At 45.8% G+C, this 20,022-nt stretch overlaps 1 protein-coding gene across 1 annotated transcript in view; it reads right to left on the bottom strand.

Moving 5' to 3' along the window:
• LOC126412722 (cytochrome P450 6a2-like) overlaps window positions 1–20,022 on the bottom strand; it is a 107,378-nt gene that overhangs the window by 35,260 nt on the left and 52,096 nt on the right. The window contains exons 2-3 of the mRNA XM_050082446.1: window positions 13,260–13,610; window positions 2,152–2,494 (exon numbers count right to left, since the gene is read on the bottom strand). Coding sequence (XP_049938403.1) covers window positions 2,152–2,494; window positions 13,260–13,595 — 679 coding nt within the window. The 5' untranslated portion in view covers window positions 13,596–13,610. The remainder of the gene's footprint in view (window positions 1–2,151; window positions 2,495–13,259; window positions 13,611–20,022) is intronic.

The raw sequence follows: 20,022 nt of genomic DNA, 5'->3' as shown, positions 1-20,022 counted from the left end.
ATTTACCTTAATATCATCAAAAGTCAAATATATATAGCAGTTCATGACATCCAGTCTTACAAATTTCAAAACTCCACCATTTCTTTCCCCACATCCACCACTGCTGGCGATTCACCTCCAACTGCGCAACGCTACGCGCTGTTAACATCCAGCTGCCGCTGCCCAACACTACAATGGCAGACAACAATGCAAACTAGCCACGGACTGCACGTAGCACAGCCAGTCATTTTTCATACAGAGCGCTACGTGGCGTTGCCAATAAGAAAACATAAACACCCTACTTACAACCTTTTTCGGAGGGAAATTACTTTTTTCTACCTCTTTGTAATAAATCTGCATTACTTTTATTTAAATGTTTACCCCAACATCCCTATGTGTCACGTTATGAATCAACAGTTTTGTAATAAAACCAGAATTAAACATTATCAATTCCCGTTTTTCTATAAATACCGTTTAAGTAACGTAGGCGAAGTGCGTAGGAGAAAAATGTTTCGTAGGTTATACGACCATTTATACAGGGCGTTTCACAGTTCATGTTATACAGTTGTAGAGGTTTTTAAGGAGACTTGATACCTTACGTTCTGCATAGCAGTACATCTCTGGCAACGTCATCTAACGTTGCGACAGTGTGTCAGAGTTATATCGGCTCCGGCTGCTGTAAATGTATGTATATATCCTGGATGAGTCTGTGCTGAAGTTACAAACTTTCAAGGATGATGGAGGAGGATAAATGTACCAATTTGATGTCATGGTCCCTTAACCGCAAACGAACGAGCAGAAAATTACCAGAGAAAACCGTTCTGATACCCCTGACAGTGGAATACATATACCAGTACTGTTGTTGCTACAGTTGTAGGGTATGAAACTTTCAGAGGTGGTAGTAAGGAGCAAAAGAAGAAAAAATGTCTAGTAAATATGGACTGTAAAACGCATACCTTAAGAGCTGTAAGCGCTTGTTCAGTAGAGGATATGTGTTTCACACTCAGGTATGCATTTTAGAGCTCATGTTTAGCAGACTTTTCTCTTGTCTTGGTCCATACTACCACATCTGAAAGCTGCATACCCTACATTTTTAGCAACAACAACACCACTGTCAGAGGTATCAGAATGATTGCCGCTTGTAACTTGCGAGTCCTTCGTTTCCACTCCAGTGACCATTACCTCAAACTTATACATTTACCCGTCTCTATCATTGTTGAAAGTTTGTAACGTCATCACGGAATTCCCCTGCATATGCATACGTTTACAGGCGCCGGCGCCCATAATTTCGACATTCTTCAACGTCGTTGGATGACGTTTCCATACATGGGGTTCCTGTCCACCTTCTACATCCCCTCGAAGTTTGTGGGTGTAATTCTGAAACACCCTGCGTATCCTCACCCAGTTTCTAGATGATGCAGCACTTTCCATTGCTAGGAGAATGGAGTAAGAAACAGGTCACACACGAACACAAAGCAATGGATAAACGGTAATACTTGACAGGTGTCGGCCGGAGTGGCCGATCGGTTCTAGGCGCTAGAGTCTGGAACCGCGCGACCGCTACGGACGCTGGTTCGAATCCTGCCTCGGGCATGGATGTGTGTGACGTCTTTAGGTTAGTTAGGTTTAAGTAGCTCTAAGTTCTAGGGGACTGATGACCTCAGAAGTTAAGTCCCATAGTGCTCAGAGCCATTTGAACCAATTCAACCTGGCAGGTATGCAACACACATAACAGAAAGTCAATGCAGGTATAACCTATACTGACCAAAGCTACTAGGATAACTACCGTAGTTTACATTTACTTATTATGGTGGCGTATGGTAGCTTTATAACCGTAACTGTGACATAAACGTCGGGATTGTTGCCATGGACTTTCTTCGATCTAGGATGGATTGTTGTAGCATCTTTTTCCTTCAGAGGGAGCAAATGTAGTATCACACAATACTCCACTTCATCACTGCGTACCCACATTTAGTCTGGGCTCGTCTGTGGTACTGTTGCTTGGGGATTTCAGTGTGTACCGAAACAGCAAACAAAGAAAAAAAAAGTTTGGAACATAACCTTTTTTCAGACGCTAATCAATATCTATGACTAACCCTCGTGGTTACTCTGATGAGTCTTTTATATCTAGGAAAGATTTTAGAAGGTGGTCAGAAATAATAATGCACTTACTTATTCTAGGTGTGAACATCATCCTGCCGATCTGCCGGAACTTGGAGTCAGGCTCCTGGAGCGCGTTGCACTGCAGGCCGAAGGCGCAGGTGCCGATGACGTCAGTGGAGAACTTGGCGAGCGCGTCGCGCATCTCGAGGACGGCGCCGGCGCCGTGGGCGTCGGCCAGGGCGGCGTCGGTGCTGGCCTGTAGCTGGGCGGCGCACTCGGCCAGCAGCGGGAACATGGCCTTGATGCGGCCCGACGTGAATGTGGGCGACAGTTTGGTGCGCAGCGGCCGCCACGTGCGGCTGCCCACGTGGAACAGGTTCAGCGCCATCGGCGTCGTCTGCTCATCTGACACCTGCGATGAAACCGGGAATCACCGTTTGCGGGGACGTCTCTGTGGGTTATTCAGGTCCGTAATCTGAATGGAGTTCCTCTCCCTCCGCACGTAATGGCCTGTTTCTCTGTGATGTATGAGACTATTGTCTTTAGTGTACCTATGCAGTGTAGCCACCTGTGAAAGGTATTTTACATTACAAGTCCATTTCATGAAATCTTGGAAAGGCAGAGCAAAGCAAAGCCTTGCCACATCGGTCACAGATGGGCCAGTTGCGACTGCCATCTCACCTTCGGCCAAAGTCACATACTGCTGAGTCGAAGTCGCACAAGGCTATCATCGCGCCTACATCTACATACATACTTTACAAGCCACCGCACGATGCATGGCGGAGAGCACCTTCTACCATCATCATCATCATCTTGGACAGTTTCCAGCCACTGGCTGGGTCTGTCGGGAACACAAGCCTCTCCATCGTGTTCTGTCTTTCCACCTTTCCCCCTCTTCCACCTTCGTCCAGTTCTCTCCTCTTCTCGTCACACATTCCTTCACTCCCTTCACCCATCTATCTCTTGGTCTTCCCCTGGGCCTCTTCCCCTCCAGTTGCAGATCAAACATCCTCTTTGGAATTCTTCCCTCATCCATTCTCTTCATGTGTCCATACCACTGCAGTCTTGATTTTTCTATCCTGTCCTGTACTGGTTCCTCCTTTAGTCTTTCCCTCACATACACATTTCGCAATCTGTCTCCTCTTGTTACACTCATCCTGCTCCTCTGGAACTTCATTTCACTAGCTTGTATTCTACTTTTGTCGCTTTTGTGCATTACCCATGTCTCACTTCCGTATGCCAATATGGGGACAAAGTAGGTTCGGTATATAATTCCCTTGGATTTCTGTGGCACCTCCTTGCTCCAAATAAGCCCCCTAATGCATAAGTCCTACCCCTCGTCCAAGTCGTGGGAGATGGGCAACGGCACAAAGTAGGGGACTGCCTATAGGGGCGATGTACAACGGGGACTTCGTGTGCCCCAGGACCGCTACGGTAGCTGGGAAGGCCCTACGGGAACCCTGAAACGTGACGGCTAACGGGGCTCTGGTGAAGCTGCGATAGGCCTAGCAAGCCAGTAGTGGATAAATCATCTGCTTTCAAAAAGGGAACATGCCTCAGAGCACCTTCTACCACTACTTGTTATTTTCTTTCCTGTTCAAATTTCAGATAGAGCGATGAGAAAACGACTGTCTATATTTCTCTGTACGACCACTAAATATTTTGTGTACACTATTTTGTACAGGACTGTAAGGAGAAGAGGGCTGTAGATAGGTGTGGTATGTTTCATCGTAGGAAAGCTGGTCAGGAGCAAAAATGATTAGCGAACAGAACTTGTATTTCTACAAGTGAATGTAGACACATTACAATGTATGCAGCAAGAAATAGAGTCCAGCTATCAGTGTCAACATTCATAAGGCTTCTAGGCAGCATCAGCGTAGCGTCTGTGAGCCAAGAGGCTCCAAGCGCAAGTGGGCAGAGAGGCTGCCGCCGGCCATCCTATATCGCTGTGGCCGAGCTCCTGGTAGTGTGGCTCAGCGGGCGCGCAGCATTGGGTCCGTCAGATCGTGCGTGGTCGCTGTCAGAGTCAGACAAAAACTTGGAAAACCATTCATGGAGACGTATGTTATATAATACCACAAATTACTGTTATCTTTGTGGACTTTACACCAAATGTACATTGCCGACAGTAGAATCGTTCTGCAGACAACTTGAAATGCTTGTTCCTTAAATTTTCTCAATAGTGTTTGGCGAAGAGAATGTCGTCTACCCTCTAGAAATTCCCGTTCGACGCACTCGAGCTGTATTCAAGACTGCGTTGCACTAGCATCCAATATGCAGTCTCTGTTTATGATTTTTCACAGTTTCCAAAAATCTCCCTGTAAACCGAAATTGACCTTTCGCCTTCCCTACTGCTCTCTTTAAGTGCGTATACTATTTCACATCTGTTTGCGAAGTTAAATCCAGATATCGACGTGACTGTGTCAAGCAACACACTACTAAAGCTGTTTTCAACACTGCAGGAAGATTTTTGCTACTCATATGCATTAACGTAAATTTTTCTTCATTTAGAGCAAGTTGCCCGTCACCACACCAACTACAAATTTTGTCTCATTCATGACATATCCTCATATAGTCACTCAACGACAACACCTTTTAGTACGCGATACCGTCATCAGTCATAGTGTGTTCTACTCCCATATCTACTCCCTACGCTCACAACTTCGTTAACAGTCTACAGTCAGGCACCGTGTCGAAAGCTTTCTTAAAATCGATGTTTAGGGAATCTGTCTGTTGCCTTTCATTCACTGTTTGCGGGGTATAACACGAGAAAAGGGCAAGCTGAGTCTCTCACGAGGTTCCTGTGAATGTTTTATTTTAGATTATTAGCCCATTTGAAGAAACCCTTGGAAAGCAAAGAAAAGTTCTGCCAATCTGGTTACACACGGACCAATTGGCATCAGCTGTCTGCTGTGTCATCCGAAGCCCATGGCGTCGTATGGATGGGGTATATAGGGGCGTGGTGTCAGATTATAGCTCTTCCAGCCATAATCGTCTTTTGCAGGCCTTGGGATCGCTACAGTTCATGCAGTATCTCTTCTGTTCTCAACACGAGGCTGAGTTGATCCTGGTCCAATTCTCCCTCCAACGAAACATCCCTGGCAATACCACGAACTTTACTCGCATGGACACAAAAACCTGTTAGGAATCTCTCAAACGAAAGGTGGCTATCAATAAATTTGGTGAATATGCGCGAATACATACATGTGCCATGAGCTACAAAATGAAAGAGTGGTTCACCAAAATCCAATATCATATACAACAAAACTAGGCGTAGAATACCTGTAACGTAGCGCTGGGCGGTAAGGGTGCTGCGGGTAATAACCATAGTAGTCCTGCTATGAAAATAAATGGTAGCCTAGACCATCACTCGTGGCTGTCAGGCCGTATGGCGGGTGACAGTCAGATTACTATTCTACCGCTGTCTGGGCCGTTTCCTGACACGTCGTCCATGCCCATCAGGGACTAGTTCCATGCGGGACGCATCACTGAAGACCATTCTACTTCAGTCAGTGAAATTTCACCCTGAACGCCGTGTCTACCTTGGTCAGCAAGATTGCCCGATCTCTCCTTAGTTGAGAACATTCGAAAGTTTGGATTCTTATAGGGAGGGCCCTCCATCCATTCCGGGATTCTGACGACCTAAATCTTCATATTGGTCACAATTTGGCATGACATACCTCAGGAGAACATCCAACATCTCTGCCGGTCAATACCAAGCCAATTAATTGCTTCCAAAAATGCCAGAGGTGGACCAACACAATAATGGCTTCCTCGTTAGTCACGCTCCTTATCTAGAATATATCATCCGATTCTTCTGAAATTGTAATCATGCGTTTGTGTGTAGGTGTAAGTCACGTCCACAGATTTCCATCCCATTCGTATAATTACTTCATGGTGAATCTTTATTTTTTTGTCTTAGAGTGTATTTTCCGGCCCCCATACATAAGCGAAAGGACCAACACCCAAGGTAATATTTGTTCTGTGCCTCTCCGATGGAGAAGTAGAATATCGAGTATTATACACTCCTGGAAATTGAAATAAGAACACCGTGAATTCATTGTCCCAGGAAGGGGAAACTTTATTGACACATTCCTGGGGTCAGATAAATCACATGATCACACTGACAGAACCACAGGCACATAGACACAGGCAACAGAGCATGCACAATGTCGGCACTAGTACAGTGTATATCCACCTTTCACAGCAATGCAGGCTGCTATTCTCCCATGGAGACGATCGTAGAGATGCTGGATGTAGTCCTGTGGAACGGCTTGCCATGCCATTTCCACCTGGCGCCTCAGTTGGACCAGCGTTCGTGCTGGACGTGCAGACCGCGTGAGACGACGCTTCATCCAGTCCCAAACATGCTCAATGGGGGACAGATCCGGAGATCTTGCTGGCCAGGGTAGTTGACTTACACCTTCTAGAGCACGTTGGGTGGCACGGGATACATGCGGACGTGCGTTGTCCTGTTGGAACAGCAAGTTCCCTTGCCGGTCTAGGAATGGTAGAACGATGGGTTCGATGACGATTTGGATGTACCGTGCACTATTCAGTGTCCCCTCGACGATCACCAGTGGTGTACGGCCAGTGTAGGAGATCGCTCCCCACACCATGATGCCGGGTGTTGGCCCTGTGTGCCTCGGTCGTATGCAGTCCTGATTGTGGCGCTCACCTGCACGGCGCCAAACACGCATACGACAATCATTGGCACCAAGGCAGAAGCGACTCTCATCGCTGAAGACGACACGTCTCCATTCGTCCCTCCATTCACGCCTGTCGCGACACCACTGGAGGCGGGCTGCACGATGTTGGGGCGTGAGCGGAAGACGGCCTAACGGTGTGCGGGACAGTAGCCCAGCTTCATGCAGACGGTTGCGAATGGTCCTCGCCGATACCCCAGGAGCAACAGTGTCCCTAATTTGCTGGGAAGTGGCGGTGCGGTCCCCTACGGCACTGCGTAGGATCCTACGGTCTTGGCGTGCATCCGTGCGTCGCTGCGGTCCGGTCCCAGGTCGACGGGCACGTGCACCTTCCGCCGACCACTGGCGACAACATCGATGTACTGTGGAGACCTCACGCCCCACGTGTTGAGCAATTCGGCGGTACGTCCACCCGGCCTCCCGCATGCCCACTATACGCCCTCGCTCAAAGTCCGTCAACTGCACATACGGTTCACGTCCACGCTGTCGCGGCATGCTACCAGTGTTAAAGACTGCGATGGAGCTCCGTATGCCACGGCAAACTGGCTGACACTGACGGCGGCGGTGCACAAATGCTGCGCACCTAGCGCCATTCGACGGCCAACACCGCGGTTCCTGGTGTGTCCGCTGTGCCGTGCGTGTGATCAGTGCTTGTACAGCCCTCTCGCAGTGTCCGGAGCAAGTATGGTGGGTCTGACACACCGGTGTCAATGTGTTCTTTTTTCCATTTCCAGGTGTGTAGAATAGCATAACTTTTGTGCACAGTTATCATGGAAAATGCAGGGCTTGCAACATACTTAAAAATTGGACACTAAAGAAAAATATTGTAAGAAATAATTTTTCCATTACATGATGGAGAAATGCATGAATGGCAGACGCAGGCGACCATTCAGATTTGCTATGGCTCTGAAAAGTAGCAAGGTCTTGAAATGTACTGAAACTGAAATGTAACGTTCACTGTTCAAAGTGCCGTCAATGCGAACAAGAGGTGTCCGAGACGTGTCACCAATGGCACCCCATACCATCACGCCGGATGATACGCCAATATGGCGATGTGGAATACACGCTTCCAACGTGCGTTCACCGCTAGGTCGCCAAACACGGACGCGACCATCATGATGCTGTAAACAGAACCTGGATTCCTCCGAAAAAATTACGTTTTGGCATTCGTGCACCCAGGTTCGTCGTTGAGTATACCATCGAAGGCACTCCTGTCTGTGATGCAGCGTCAAGGGTAGCCGCAGCCATGGTTTCCGAGCTGATAGTCCATGCTGCTGCAAACGTCGTCGAACTGTTCGTGCAGATGGTTGTTGTCTTGCAAACGTCCCCATCTGTTGATTCAGGGATCGAGACGTGGCTGCACGATCTGTTACAGCCATGCGGATAAGATGCCTGTCATCCCGACTGCTAGGCCGCTGGGATCCAGCACGGCGTTCCGTATTACCCTCCTGAACCCACCGATACCCTGTTCTGCTAACAGTCATTGGATCTCGACCAACGCGAGCAGCAGTGTAGCAATACAATAAACCGCAATCGCGATATGCTACAATCCGACCTTTATCAAAGTCGGAAACGTGATGGTACGCATTTTTCCTCATTATACGAGGCATCACAACAACGTTTCACCAGGCAACGCCGGTCAACTGATGCTTGTGTATGAGAATTCGGTTGGAAACTTTCCTCATGTCAGCACGTTGTAGGTGTCGCCACCGGCGCCAACCTTGTGTGAATGCTCTGAAGAGCTAATCATTTGCGTATCACAGCATCTTCTTCCTGTCGGTTAAATTTCGCGTGTGTAGCACGTCATCTTCGTGGTGTAGCAATTTTAATAGCCAGTAGTGTATATTTCAAAGTTGTGCCATATGGTGTTTTTGTGGATCAGAACGTAGAACCATGCGGTTGTGAGTTGTTACTGCAGAATACTTCTGTCGTAACTGTAACAGCCAATAGGTCCCCTCCATGAAATGCATTATTGAGTTACCTGTCAGACAAGAAGCAACAGTTTGTAGTTGTGGAGATTTCATTGTAGATTTCTTAAAAGATTCGGATGGGGTAAATGAACTGGAACCATTATTTACTTGCTTCTGTCGGATGCATACCGATTTATTTAAATTTCGGTTTAGTATCCTCATTCGTTATCCGATTTTCCCATCTAATCGCCTGCATTTTCTTTAGCAGCACATTTGAAAAGCGTCTGTTCTCTTATTGTCTCAGATAATTATGGCCAGCATTTCACTCCTGTAAAATGCTACAATCGATACACATACCTTTAGAAGAGAGTTCCAAACACGTGAACTCGTGTTAGAAGTCAACTAATATCTCTCTTTTTAGGAGCAGATTTCTTGGTATTGCCTGTCTACATTTTATATCCCACTATTTCGGCCACCGTCATCTATTTTTCTTCACAAATAGCAAACCTTATCTGCTACCTTTTGTGAGCCATTTGTTCACCTAGTTATATCAGTATCTCCTTATTTATTGTGACTACTTTCCATTATATTTTGTTTTACTTTGTTGCCGCGCGGGATTAGCCGAGCGGTCTAGGGCGCTGCAGTCATGGGCTGTGCGGCAAGTACCGGCAGAGGTTCGAGCCCTCTCTCGGGCATGGGTGTGTGTGTTTGTCCTTAGGATAATTTAGGTTAAGTGGTGTGTAAGATTAGGGACTGATGACCTTAGCAGTTAAGTCCCATAATATTTCACACACATTTGAACATTTTTGTTTACTTTTGTTGATGTTCATAACACCTGTTCAAGACTTTTTCTTATGCGGAGTATTTACAAATTAATTTGATAATTAGTAATAGACCGATTTACTACTTTATATTGGCAAAGCTTGCAGCATAAACAGCAGCAACTGTTGGAGTTTCTGATGCATTACCCACACCCTGATGGTTACCCAGATCACACGACACGCATCTACCCAGTAGTCTAATTCTTCTCACACTGGGTGTAGCATGTCCTCGGTATTGCATGCTTTATCCGCTCACACACATCCTAGAGGGTTGCGGGCATTGGCAGAATGAAATGGCAAGGCGTTAAATCCGGAAAACGAGGTAGCTAGGGGAGAAGGCTGATCTATGCTGTTACAGCAAGTGCAGTCATGCTTTGGCGGAGAAAATGCTTAAGAAGCTCTCGTACATTCGCGTGAAAATGTGGCGGAACACTGTCCAGTATCCAAATGTAATCCTAATAACTGGTGTTCAGCTGGGGTAAGAACTAGGTTTCCCACACTTCCTGAAACGAGTTACCCGTGACAGTTTGAAGAAAAATGGGCAGTACACATTCTCGCGTGACACCGCACAGAAGATGTTTACTTTTGGAGAGTGACGCCAATGCTCTATCAGCCCATAGGGTTTCTCGCATTCCCAGACACGGACAGCGTTGTTTTCACCTTACCACCTACGTGGAAAATGGCTTCATCACAGAAGATGTCTTTTTTTTTTTTTTTACAAAACCAGCGTCATCCACATATAACTGGAGTTTCAGTTTGTCTGCCTGTATACAGGTCTGCACTAATCCCACTTTGTACAGATTAAAACTTAGCCCTTACGCAACACCTTAAAAGCCGTAGTCTTTGACGCGAACAATTCTCTGCTTGCTTTACTAAGTCACTTGTGTGTACTTTGGCGAAACACCAGGCACACTCTTTCGACGATTGCCTCAGACACACGAGATCGACCAGGACTCTTCCACTTACATAAGCATTCGGTTTCTACTCGCTTTCGACACCACCTACCTGCAGTATTCTTGTGTGGTTGGTCTTTCTTAAAGCATGCACGGAACTCACGCTGCACAGCAACCACAGATTTGGCCATAGCAAAATGAAACTCACAGAAAGCCTTTCCCTTCTGCGACACCATCTTGAAAAAAAAAAAAAAAAAAGAAACGCTACGCCTGTACAGCAACCATGACAAGTGAGTAGCGCAGTAGCTACTGCTTGTGCTGTAAAGTTTGGCCATATAAAGTAATAAAACGGTATCTTATTAATTTTTAAAACCGTATCATTCATATATAAACACCCTGTATGTCTAACTCCACTCACAAATTTGGGTAATCTTTTTACCGTGAAACTTTTACGTGCACTTATTTGTGAGATGTCCAGAAGCTAATGTTCCTTACCATATCTTTATTTTGTCATGAGGGCTACCCGGAGTATCTCTGGCGGGTGAAATAATGTGTCAGACCTCACTATCAAGTAGACAAGGGTGTAAGACAAGGATTTCGTCCTTTGCCCCTACTGTACAATATGTAGAGCGAAGAATCAATGATGGAAATAAAAGAAAGGTACTGGAGCTGAATTAAAATTCATGGTGAGAAGATATCAATGATAAGATTCGCTCATATCTACACTGAGTAAAAGTGAAGAAAAATTACATGATCTGCTGAATGGAATGAACAGTCTACTGAGTGCAGAATTCAGACTAAGAGTAAATTGAAGGAAGACAAAAGTAATGAGAAGTTGCAGAAATGAGAATTGCGAGAAACTTAACTTTAGGTTTGATTGTCACGAAATAGATGAAGTTAATGAATTCTGCTACATAGGCAGCAAAATAACCAATGGCAGGCGGAGCAAGGAGGACATCAAAAGCAGACGAGCACTGGCAAATATCATTCCTGCCCAAGACAAGCCTATTAGTATGAAACGTAGGTCTTTGTTTGAGAAAGAAATTTATGAGAATGTATGTTTGGAGTACAGCATTGTATGGCAATGAAACATGGACTGTGCATTTGAAATATGGTGCTGTAGACGAAGGTTGGAAATTAGGAGGACCGACAGGGTAAGAAATGAGGATGTTTTGCCCAGAGTTGGAGATGAAAGGAATATTTAGAAAACACTGACAAGGAGAAAGGACATATTGATAGGAGATGTGGTAGTGCATGAGGGAATGTCTTCCATGTTACTAGAGGGAACTGTAGAGGGCAAAAGCTGCAGAGGAAGACAGAGATTGGAATGTTGTCGTTGTTGTTGTGGTCTTCAGTCCTGAGACTTGTTTGTTGCACCTCTCCATGCTACTCTATCCTGTGCAAGCTTCTTCATCTCCCAGTACCTACTGCAGCCTACATCCTTCTGAATCTGCTTGGTGTATTCATCTCTTGGTCTCCCTCTACGATTTGTACCCTCCACGGTGCCCTCCAATACTAAACTGGTAATCCCGCGATGTCTCAGAACATGTCCAAACAACCGACCCCTTCTTCTAGTCAAGTTGTGCCACAAGCTCCTCTTCTCCCCAATTCTATTCAATACCTCCTTATTAGTTATGTGATCTACCCATTTAATCTTCAGCATTCTTCTGTAGCACCACATTTCGAAAGCTTCTAGTCTCTTCTTGTCTAAACTATTTATCGTCCACGTTTCACTTCCATACATGGCTACACTCCATAAAAATACTTTCAGGAATGACTACCTGACACCTAAATCTATACTCGATGTTAACAAATTTTTCTTCTTCAGAAATGCTTTCCTTGCCATTGCCAGTCTACATTTTATATCCTCTCTACTTCGACCATCATCAGTTATTTTGCTCCCCAAATAGCAAAACTCCTTTACTACTTTAAGTGTCTCATTTCCTAATCTAATTCCCGCAGCATCACTCGACTTAATTCGACTACATTCCATTATCCTCGTTTTGCTTTTGTTGATGTTCATCTTATACCCTCCTATCAAGACACTGTCCATTCCGTTCAACTGCTCTTCCACGTCCTTTGGTCTCTGACAGAATTACAATGTCATCGGCAAACCACAAAGTTTTTATTTCTTCTCCATGGATTTTAATACCTAGTCCGAATTTTTCTTTTGTTTCCTTTATTGCTCGTTCAATATACAGAATGAATAACATCTAGGATAGGCTACAACCCTGTCTCACTCCTTTCCCAACCACTGCTTCCCTTCCATACCCCTCGACTCTTGTAACTGCCATCTGGTTTCTGTACAAATTGTAAATAGCCTTTCGCTCCCTGTATTTTACCACTGCCACCTTCAGAATTTGAAAGAGAGTACTCCAATCAACATTGTCAAAAGCTTTCTGTAAGTCTACAAATGCTAGAAACGTAGGTTGTCTTTCCTTAATCTATCTTCTAAGATAAGTCGTAGTGCTAGTGTTGCCTCACGTATTCCAACATTTCTACGGAATCCAAACTGATCCTCCCCGAGGTGGGCTTCTATCATGTTTTTCATTCGTCTGTGAAGAATTCGTGTTAGTATTTTGCAGCTGTGACTTATTAAATTGATAGTTCGGTAATTCTCACATCTGTCAACATCTGCTTCCTTTGGGAAAGATTGGAATACATCCAGCAAATAGTTGATTACGTAGGTTGCAAGTGCTGCTGTGAGATGAAGCGGCTGGCACAGGAGACGGATTTGTGGCAGGCCCCATCAAACTAGTCAGAAGACCGATGACTCAAAGAAAAAACTAAAGTACAAGTATTTGAGGGTCGCGTCATGTAATCGCAAAAATGTTTTGTTCAACGAACCTGATAGCGGCTGGGGAAGTGCGCGAAGTCCTTGATGAGGACCAGTTTAACCATCTCGGGGTCTCTGACGAGCAGAGCCGGCTTCGCCTGGAAGAAGAAGCCGACGACGGGGTGCGGATCGCTGTCGTTGTAGAGGCGGCCGAACACTTCGGCGTAGGACTTGCGCATGAGCACGAAGTCGCGCATGTTGCCGAAGAAGGGCTCCGGCTTCAGGTAGGGGACTCCCCGGCGCGCCCAGTAGTCGAACTGCGCTGTCACGTGGCGGTAGACGACCAGTAGCAGCAGAGCCAGGCCCAGCAGGACCTCCGTGCTGCCGTCCTCCAGGAGCAGGCCCATGGTGGCTGGAGAACCCTGGAAAAAGGTCCGTTATGAAGTCAGTAGACGAGAGCGTGCCAAATCTACATACGCTAGCCTCATTACTCTGTTATCTACCAGAAATGCTGGGAAACTAAGTGAAATACATGTTAATGTCAGTACCGCTGAGGAACAGCTCGGATAGCTAAAACAGCACCGAGGTCCCGTGTCAGATGTATTCCTTCAGACGGCATATGTGACGTAGGGCACAATTAGCCAATCGCAAGGTCGTAATATACCGTAGATGCCTTGAACAAAACACTGTGCCTCCCAGCTGGAAAAAAAGCGCAGTTCACATCCATTGCGAAGGATGGTCGGCATAGTTATCCACAAAACTACTGTCCAATACCTTATCATTCTCTTTTGCTCTCAAACGTAGCGAAGCGAATCTAACATTATGATCTCTTCCATGCCAACGAGAACACACCAGCCATGCGAAACATAACATGCGATTTTCTCATACGAGCTCTCCAACAGTCGTGGGAGATGCCCAATGTGAGCCGACGGCTACAGTTTAGTCACATTACGGAAGATTAGCATGCAAACAGTGAACAGTGTAGACAGAGATTGCTGAGATAAGACCTTGCTCTTCTCCAGACCACAGAAGTACTACCAAATCGCGTACTTTACCTTGTGTTGTTCCCGATAATCATTGCGGGCATATTTCCCGAAATTGCTGCGGTATAGGCAAGCTGAAACATTTTTTACTGTCAACAACAATCTTGATCACAATTTATTCATTACGGTGACCGGTTTCGACCACTTCTGTGGTCATCCTCAGACCAATGAGTAAGAACCTCCTTTTGGTGGTAAATCACTACTCATTGGTCTGAAGATGACCACAGTAATCGTCGGAACCGGTCACCGTTATAAATAAATCGTGATCAAGACTGTTTTGGGTAGTAAATATTGTAACACATTGATCACTGTTCCCTCCCACAATGTATTCAAAAGTAATTAAGGTGATAAATGTTTAATAATGTTTCGTCGCACTTAAATGAGTGTTGTTAAGCTTAGGAAAAGTATTCTCAAAACTGAATAGCTTCGTGTAACGATCGTTTCGGGTGCATTACCGTTGATTCTGCAAACTGAAACGTCGTGTTGGTGGAGGATGATATTGTGCCTGAAGAACAAATGAACATGTAAACCAATAAAACAAACTCTTCGTGGAGTGTTAACTAAATAGATCTCGTCTTTAAGAACTAATAAAGGTCACCATGTGGGCGAAAAATCATAACACCCCGCAACACATCAGGAATGAAAACACTTCTTCAGAGAAAAACTCTAATAGCATCCCTTTTCGAGAAATTAGAAATACACTTATAACACTTTGAACAAAAAACACAAATCACGAAGTCTTTACATCAAAAATGTGTTACATCACCTCGGTTCCGAGAGCTCCGGAACCGGTACAGAAAATTGGAATGGGGATCAACATAAACATCATTTCAGCTATTTTTATTGCTCATGAACATTGCATGTTGTACCACCATACAGAGAGACCTTCATATGTGGTAGTCCAGATTCATGTTCACAGCGGTACCTCTAATGCCCAGTAGCACGTCCTCTTGCATTGATTCATTACTGTATTCGTCATGGCATACTATCCACAAGTTCAGCAAGGCACTGTTGATCCAGATTGTCCCACTTCTCAACTGTGATTCGGCATAGATCCTTCAGAGTCGTGGGTGGATCAAGTCGTCCATAAACAGCCCTTTTCAGTCTATCTCAGGCGTAATGAGATTTTCGCTCTGCACCGGAGTGTGCGCTGATATCAAACTTCCTGACAGATTAAAACTGTGTGCCGGACGGAGACTCTAACTCGGGACCTTTGGCTTTCACGGGAAAGTGGTAGAGCACTTACCCGCGAAAGACAAAGGTCCCGAGTTCGAGTCTCGTTCCGGCACACAATTTTAAACTGTCATTACGTTTCATATCCCAGGCATGTTCGATAGTGTTTGTCTCTAGAGAACATGCTGGTCACTCTAGTCGAGTGATGTCGTTATCCTGAAGGAACTCATTCACAAGATATGCACGATGGGGGCGCGAATTGTCGTCCATGAAGATGAATGCCTCGCCAATATGCTGCCGATACGGTTGCACAATCGGCCGGAGGATGGTATTCACTTATCATACAGCCGTTACGGCGCATTCCATGACCACCAGCGGCGTACGTCGGCCCCACATAATGCCATTCCGAAACAGCAGGGAACCTGTACCTTGCTGCACTCGCTGTATAGTGTGTCTAAGGCGTTCAGCCAGACCGGGTTGAGACTAAGCACGACTTTGACGTTTGTCGGTGAAGAGGACGTGATGCCAATGTTGAGTGGTCCATTCGTCATGTTGTTGGACAACCTGTGCAGTGTTGCTTGGTGTCGTGATTGCAAAGATGGACCTCGCCATGGACGTTGGTAGTGAAGTTGCGTATCATGCAGCCTATTGCGCACAGTCTGAGTCGTAACACGACGTCATGTGGCTGCACGAAAAGCATTATTCAACATGGTGGCGTTGCTTTCAGCGTTCCTCCGATCCATTGTCCATAGGTAGCGGTCATCCACTTCAGCAGAAGCCCTCCGGGGGGCTGAGCGATGCCTGTCACAGTTCCTGTCTCTCTGTATCTCCTCCATGTCCGAACGACATCGCTTTGGTTCATTCCGAGACACCTGGACACTTCCCTTGTTGAGAGCTCTTCCTGGCACAAAGCATTGACAGTCTAGGCGTGTTTGAACTACAGACAACACGAGTTGTCTACCTCATTCCTCGTGGAATAACTGAAACTGATCGGCTGTCGGACTCCCTCCGTCTAATAGGCACTGCTCATGCATGGTTGTTTACATTTTTGGGCGGGTTTCGTGACATCTCTGAACAGTCAAAGGGACTGTGTCTGTGACACAATGTACACAGTCAAGGTCTATCTTCAGGACTTCCGGGAACCGACGTGATGCAACACATTTTTGATGTGTCTAGTACCCTTTTCGAAGAACAGAAAACTTCTTGTACGGGAACCTCATTCTGCTTTACTGGTAGAGGAAGCTAGATAATTTCAGAAAACTTGTTTATATTTATGCAGCAACTTGGTTTTAATAAACATTGTTGCTGATTTAAATACTAGCGTTGCCACTGGAGTTTAATCCGTAAGAATGGAAATACAGCGTGAACCACATACCACACATAGCTATTTTGTTTTGTAGCTCGATAGAAGTGCCGATCCGGTCGTAACAAATTTTTTCGTGTTATTTGTGAAGGTGCAGTGGGCATTATGTGTGGACAACCTCTCCTGGACCCATGAGCACTTTTGTTTCTATTAGCGTACATTAAACGGCGTTGTTGGGCATTTTGTCGTCCTCACATTACCTAACATGTATCTGGTGGCATTCCGATTCGAAATAGTTTCTCTCGTGTCATCATTTTGTCATTGACAGTGTTATACAATTGCGACCTAACGTTGATACTAAGAATGGTTTGACTCGCATTAAACCACACACGTGGCCTGATCGTTCTATGATGGACGATAAGCCTTACATGCACGGGAGGCAATTCGAAGAATATTCTGTACAAGTTTGCCATGGACAGGCGCACATTGTCTTCGACATATTACTAGCATCTATTTAGTATTGCCTGTGATATAGAAAGGGGGATCCGGAGCATTCCATGTGTGGGGGTGATGTATCTGGATGTCTACAGTGAAGCATGAAAGATCTTGTGACGGACATTGTTCTTACTTTCAGGATGCGATTGTTGACCTTTATGCATATGATGCTAAAATAATGTACGGATTTCGTAAACCAGTTACTCCGACTGTGGTCGGTGTTGTGTTAGTCTGGAAGTGTACTTCCAGAACATTTTCTTACCGTATGGTTCACCACCAGCTGATGCAGTCTGCTTTAGTATTTCGGGTGCATAGACAAACTCTATCTGTTACAGCTGTGGTAGAAGTGGTGGCATCCCGCACTTAGCTCGTAAGGTGGCGGATTTGTCCCTGTTAAAAACCGCTCCTCTTACTTGTTCAAAGCTTCTACTTTACATCTCAGCATTAATGGATCATCTGCATCTGCTGAAAGTGTTCTAATGTCATCAGCGTATGCATTTACTGAAATTCGGCAGCGTTACAGAACTGCAGCCTTTGGTGTTCTACTCTCACGGAGAAAAAATCGCAAAACGAAGAAGAAGTTGTAGGGCCTAAACAAAAGCTGGTAGGAGTGTTTCTATATCTGAAAGACGATGTCCGTCAAAATTTCACGCCTGCCGCGGAAGAGTGGCGCTAGAACCGCTTCTATGAAAATGCAAATTTGGTTTGCTTTAAATAGATGCTGTAATGTTCGTGACCGTTAGGTACCTTTCAGAACGGACGTGTTGACTTGAGTTGATGTTAGTCAAGTAAGTCTGTAAGGCAACAAAGACGCCGTTATCAACACCTTACTGTGTTTGAGCCGGCCGCGGTGGCCGTGCGGTTCTGGCGCTGCAGTCCGGAACCGCGGGACTGCTACGGTCGCAGGTTCGAATCCTGCCTCGGGCATGGGTGTGTGTGATGTCCTTAGGTTAGTTAGGTTTAAGTAGTTCTAAGTTCTAGGGGACTTATGACCTAAGATGTTGAGTCCCATAGCGCTCAGAGCCATTTGAACCATTTGAACTGCGTTTGAGCGAAGTCGAGTGATAGGTCTACCAGGAGCTCGACGTTCCTTCGACGATACTGCAGAGAGACTTGGTAGGAATGTAGCCATTGTACATGTTGTACACGAATGCTGGCAGCGGTGTTCACGAGAATGTACGGTCACAAGAAGACTGCGCTCCGGAAGGCCACGTGGCTCTACCGAGAGGAAAGACCATCGTGTTCGGCGTACGGCTCTGGCGCATGTTACTGCATCTGCAGCAGAAATGCCACAGTGAAACACCGAACTGTTACAGATCAGTTACTTCAAGAAGAGCTGCGAGCCAGACGCCCTGGTAGCGTGAATTTCACTGGCCCCCGACCACCGCCATTTGCGACTTCAGTGGTGTCAAGCGAGAGCTTATTGGAGGGCAAGGTGGAGGTCTGTTGCGTTTTCCCATGGATGGTACTTCTGACTCGTTGCCAGTGATGGCCGTGTGTCTGTTAGAAGAGGAAGGTTGACGGACTGCAACCAACCTGTCTGCATGCTAGACATAGTGGACTAACACCTGGTGCTACACACCCTGGACTTAGACCTGAGGTTATGGACCTGGGTGCGATTTCGTAGGACAGCTTCATGGCTTTCGCGGTTATCAGATTGCATCCTAACTGAACATTTGTACCTCACTCTGTCGATTCAATCCGTTGTGATGTCAACGGTGAAACAGCATTACAGGCAGTGTTTTCCAACAGGATAACGCTCACCTGCATACCGCTATTGTAGCCCATCATGCTCTTCAGAGTGTCGAGATACTGGCTTCCCCCTCGATCATCGGGTCTGTCTCCAATCGAGCACATGTTGGACATAATCGGACGACAACTCCAGTGTCCTTCCAGATTACGCTGATACAATAGCTGCCTACTTAGCAATCATATACAACCGCTCGCTCACCGATAGATCTGTACCTACAGATTGGGAAATTGCGCAGGTCGCACCAGTGTTTAAGAAGGAGTAATCCATCGAACTACAGACCTATATCGTTGACGTCGGTTTGCAGTAGGGTTTTGGAGCATATGCTGTATTCAAACATTATGAATCACCTCGAAGGGAACGACCGATTGATACGTAAACAGCATGGTTTCAGAAAACATCGTTCTTTTGCAACGCAGCTACTTCTTTATTCGCACGAAGTAATGGCCGCTATCGACAGGGGATCTCAAGTTGATTCCGTATTTCTAGATTTCCGGAAAGCTTTTGACACCGTTCCTCACAAGCGACTTCTAATCAAGCTGCGGGCCTATGGGGTATCGTCTCAGTTGTGCGACTGGTTTCGTGATTTCCTGTCGGGAAGGTCACAGTTCGTAGTAATAGACGGAAAATCATCGAGTAAAACTGAAGCGATATCAGGTGTTCCCAAGAGAAGCGTCCTGGGACCTCTGCTGTTCCTGATCTATATAAATGACCTGGCTGACAATCTGAGCAGTTCTCTTAGGTTGTTCGCAGATGATGCTGCAATTTACCGTCTAGTAAGGTCATCCGAAGACCGGTATCAGTTGCAAAGCGATTTAGAAATGATTGCTGTATGGTGCGGCAGGTGGCAGTTGACGCTAAATAACGAAAAGTGTGAGGTGATCCACATGAGTTCCAAAAGAAATCCGTTGGAATTCGATTACTCGATAAATAGTACAATTCTCAAGGCTGTTAATTCAACTAAGTACCTGGGTGTTAAAATTACGAACAACTTCAGTTGGAAAGACCACCTAGATAATATTGTGGGGAAGGCGAACCAAAGGTTGCGTTTTATTGGCAGGACACTTAGA

Source organism: Schistocerca serialis, chromosome 7 (assembly GCF_023864345.2).
Source record: "Schistocerca serialis cubense isolate TAMUIC-IGC-003099 chromosome 7, iqSchSeri2.2, whole genome shotgun sequence".
Taxonomy (NCBI): Eukaryota; Metazoa; Arthropoda; class Insecta; order Orthoptera; family Acrididae; genus Schistocerca; species Schistocerca serialis.
The sequence above is the reverse complement of the archived record's forward strand: the minus strand, read 5'-3'. Positions and strand labels throughout refer to the sequence as shown.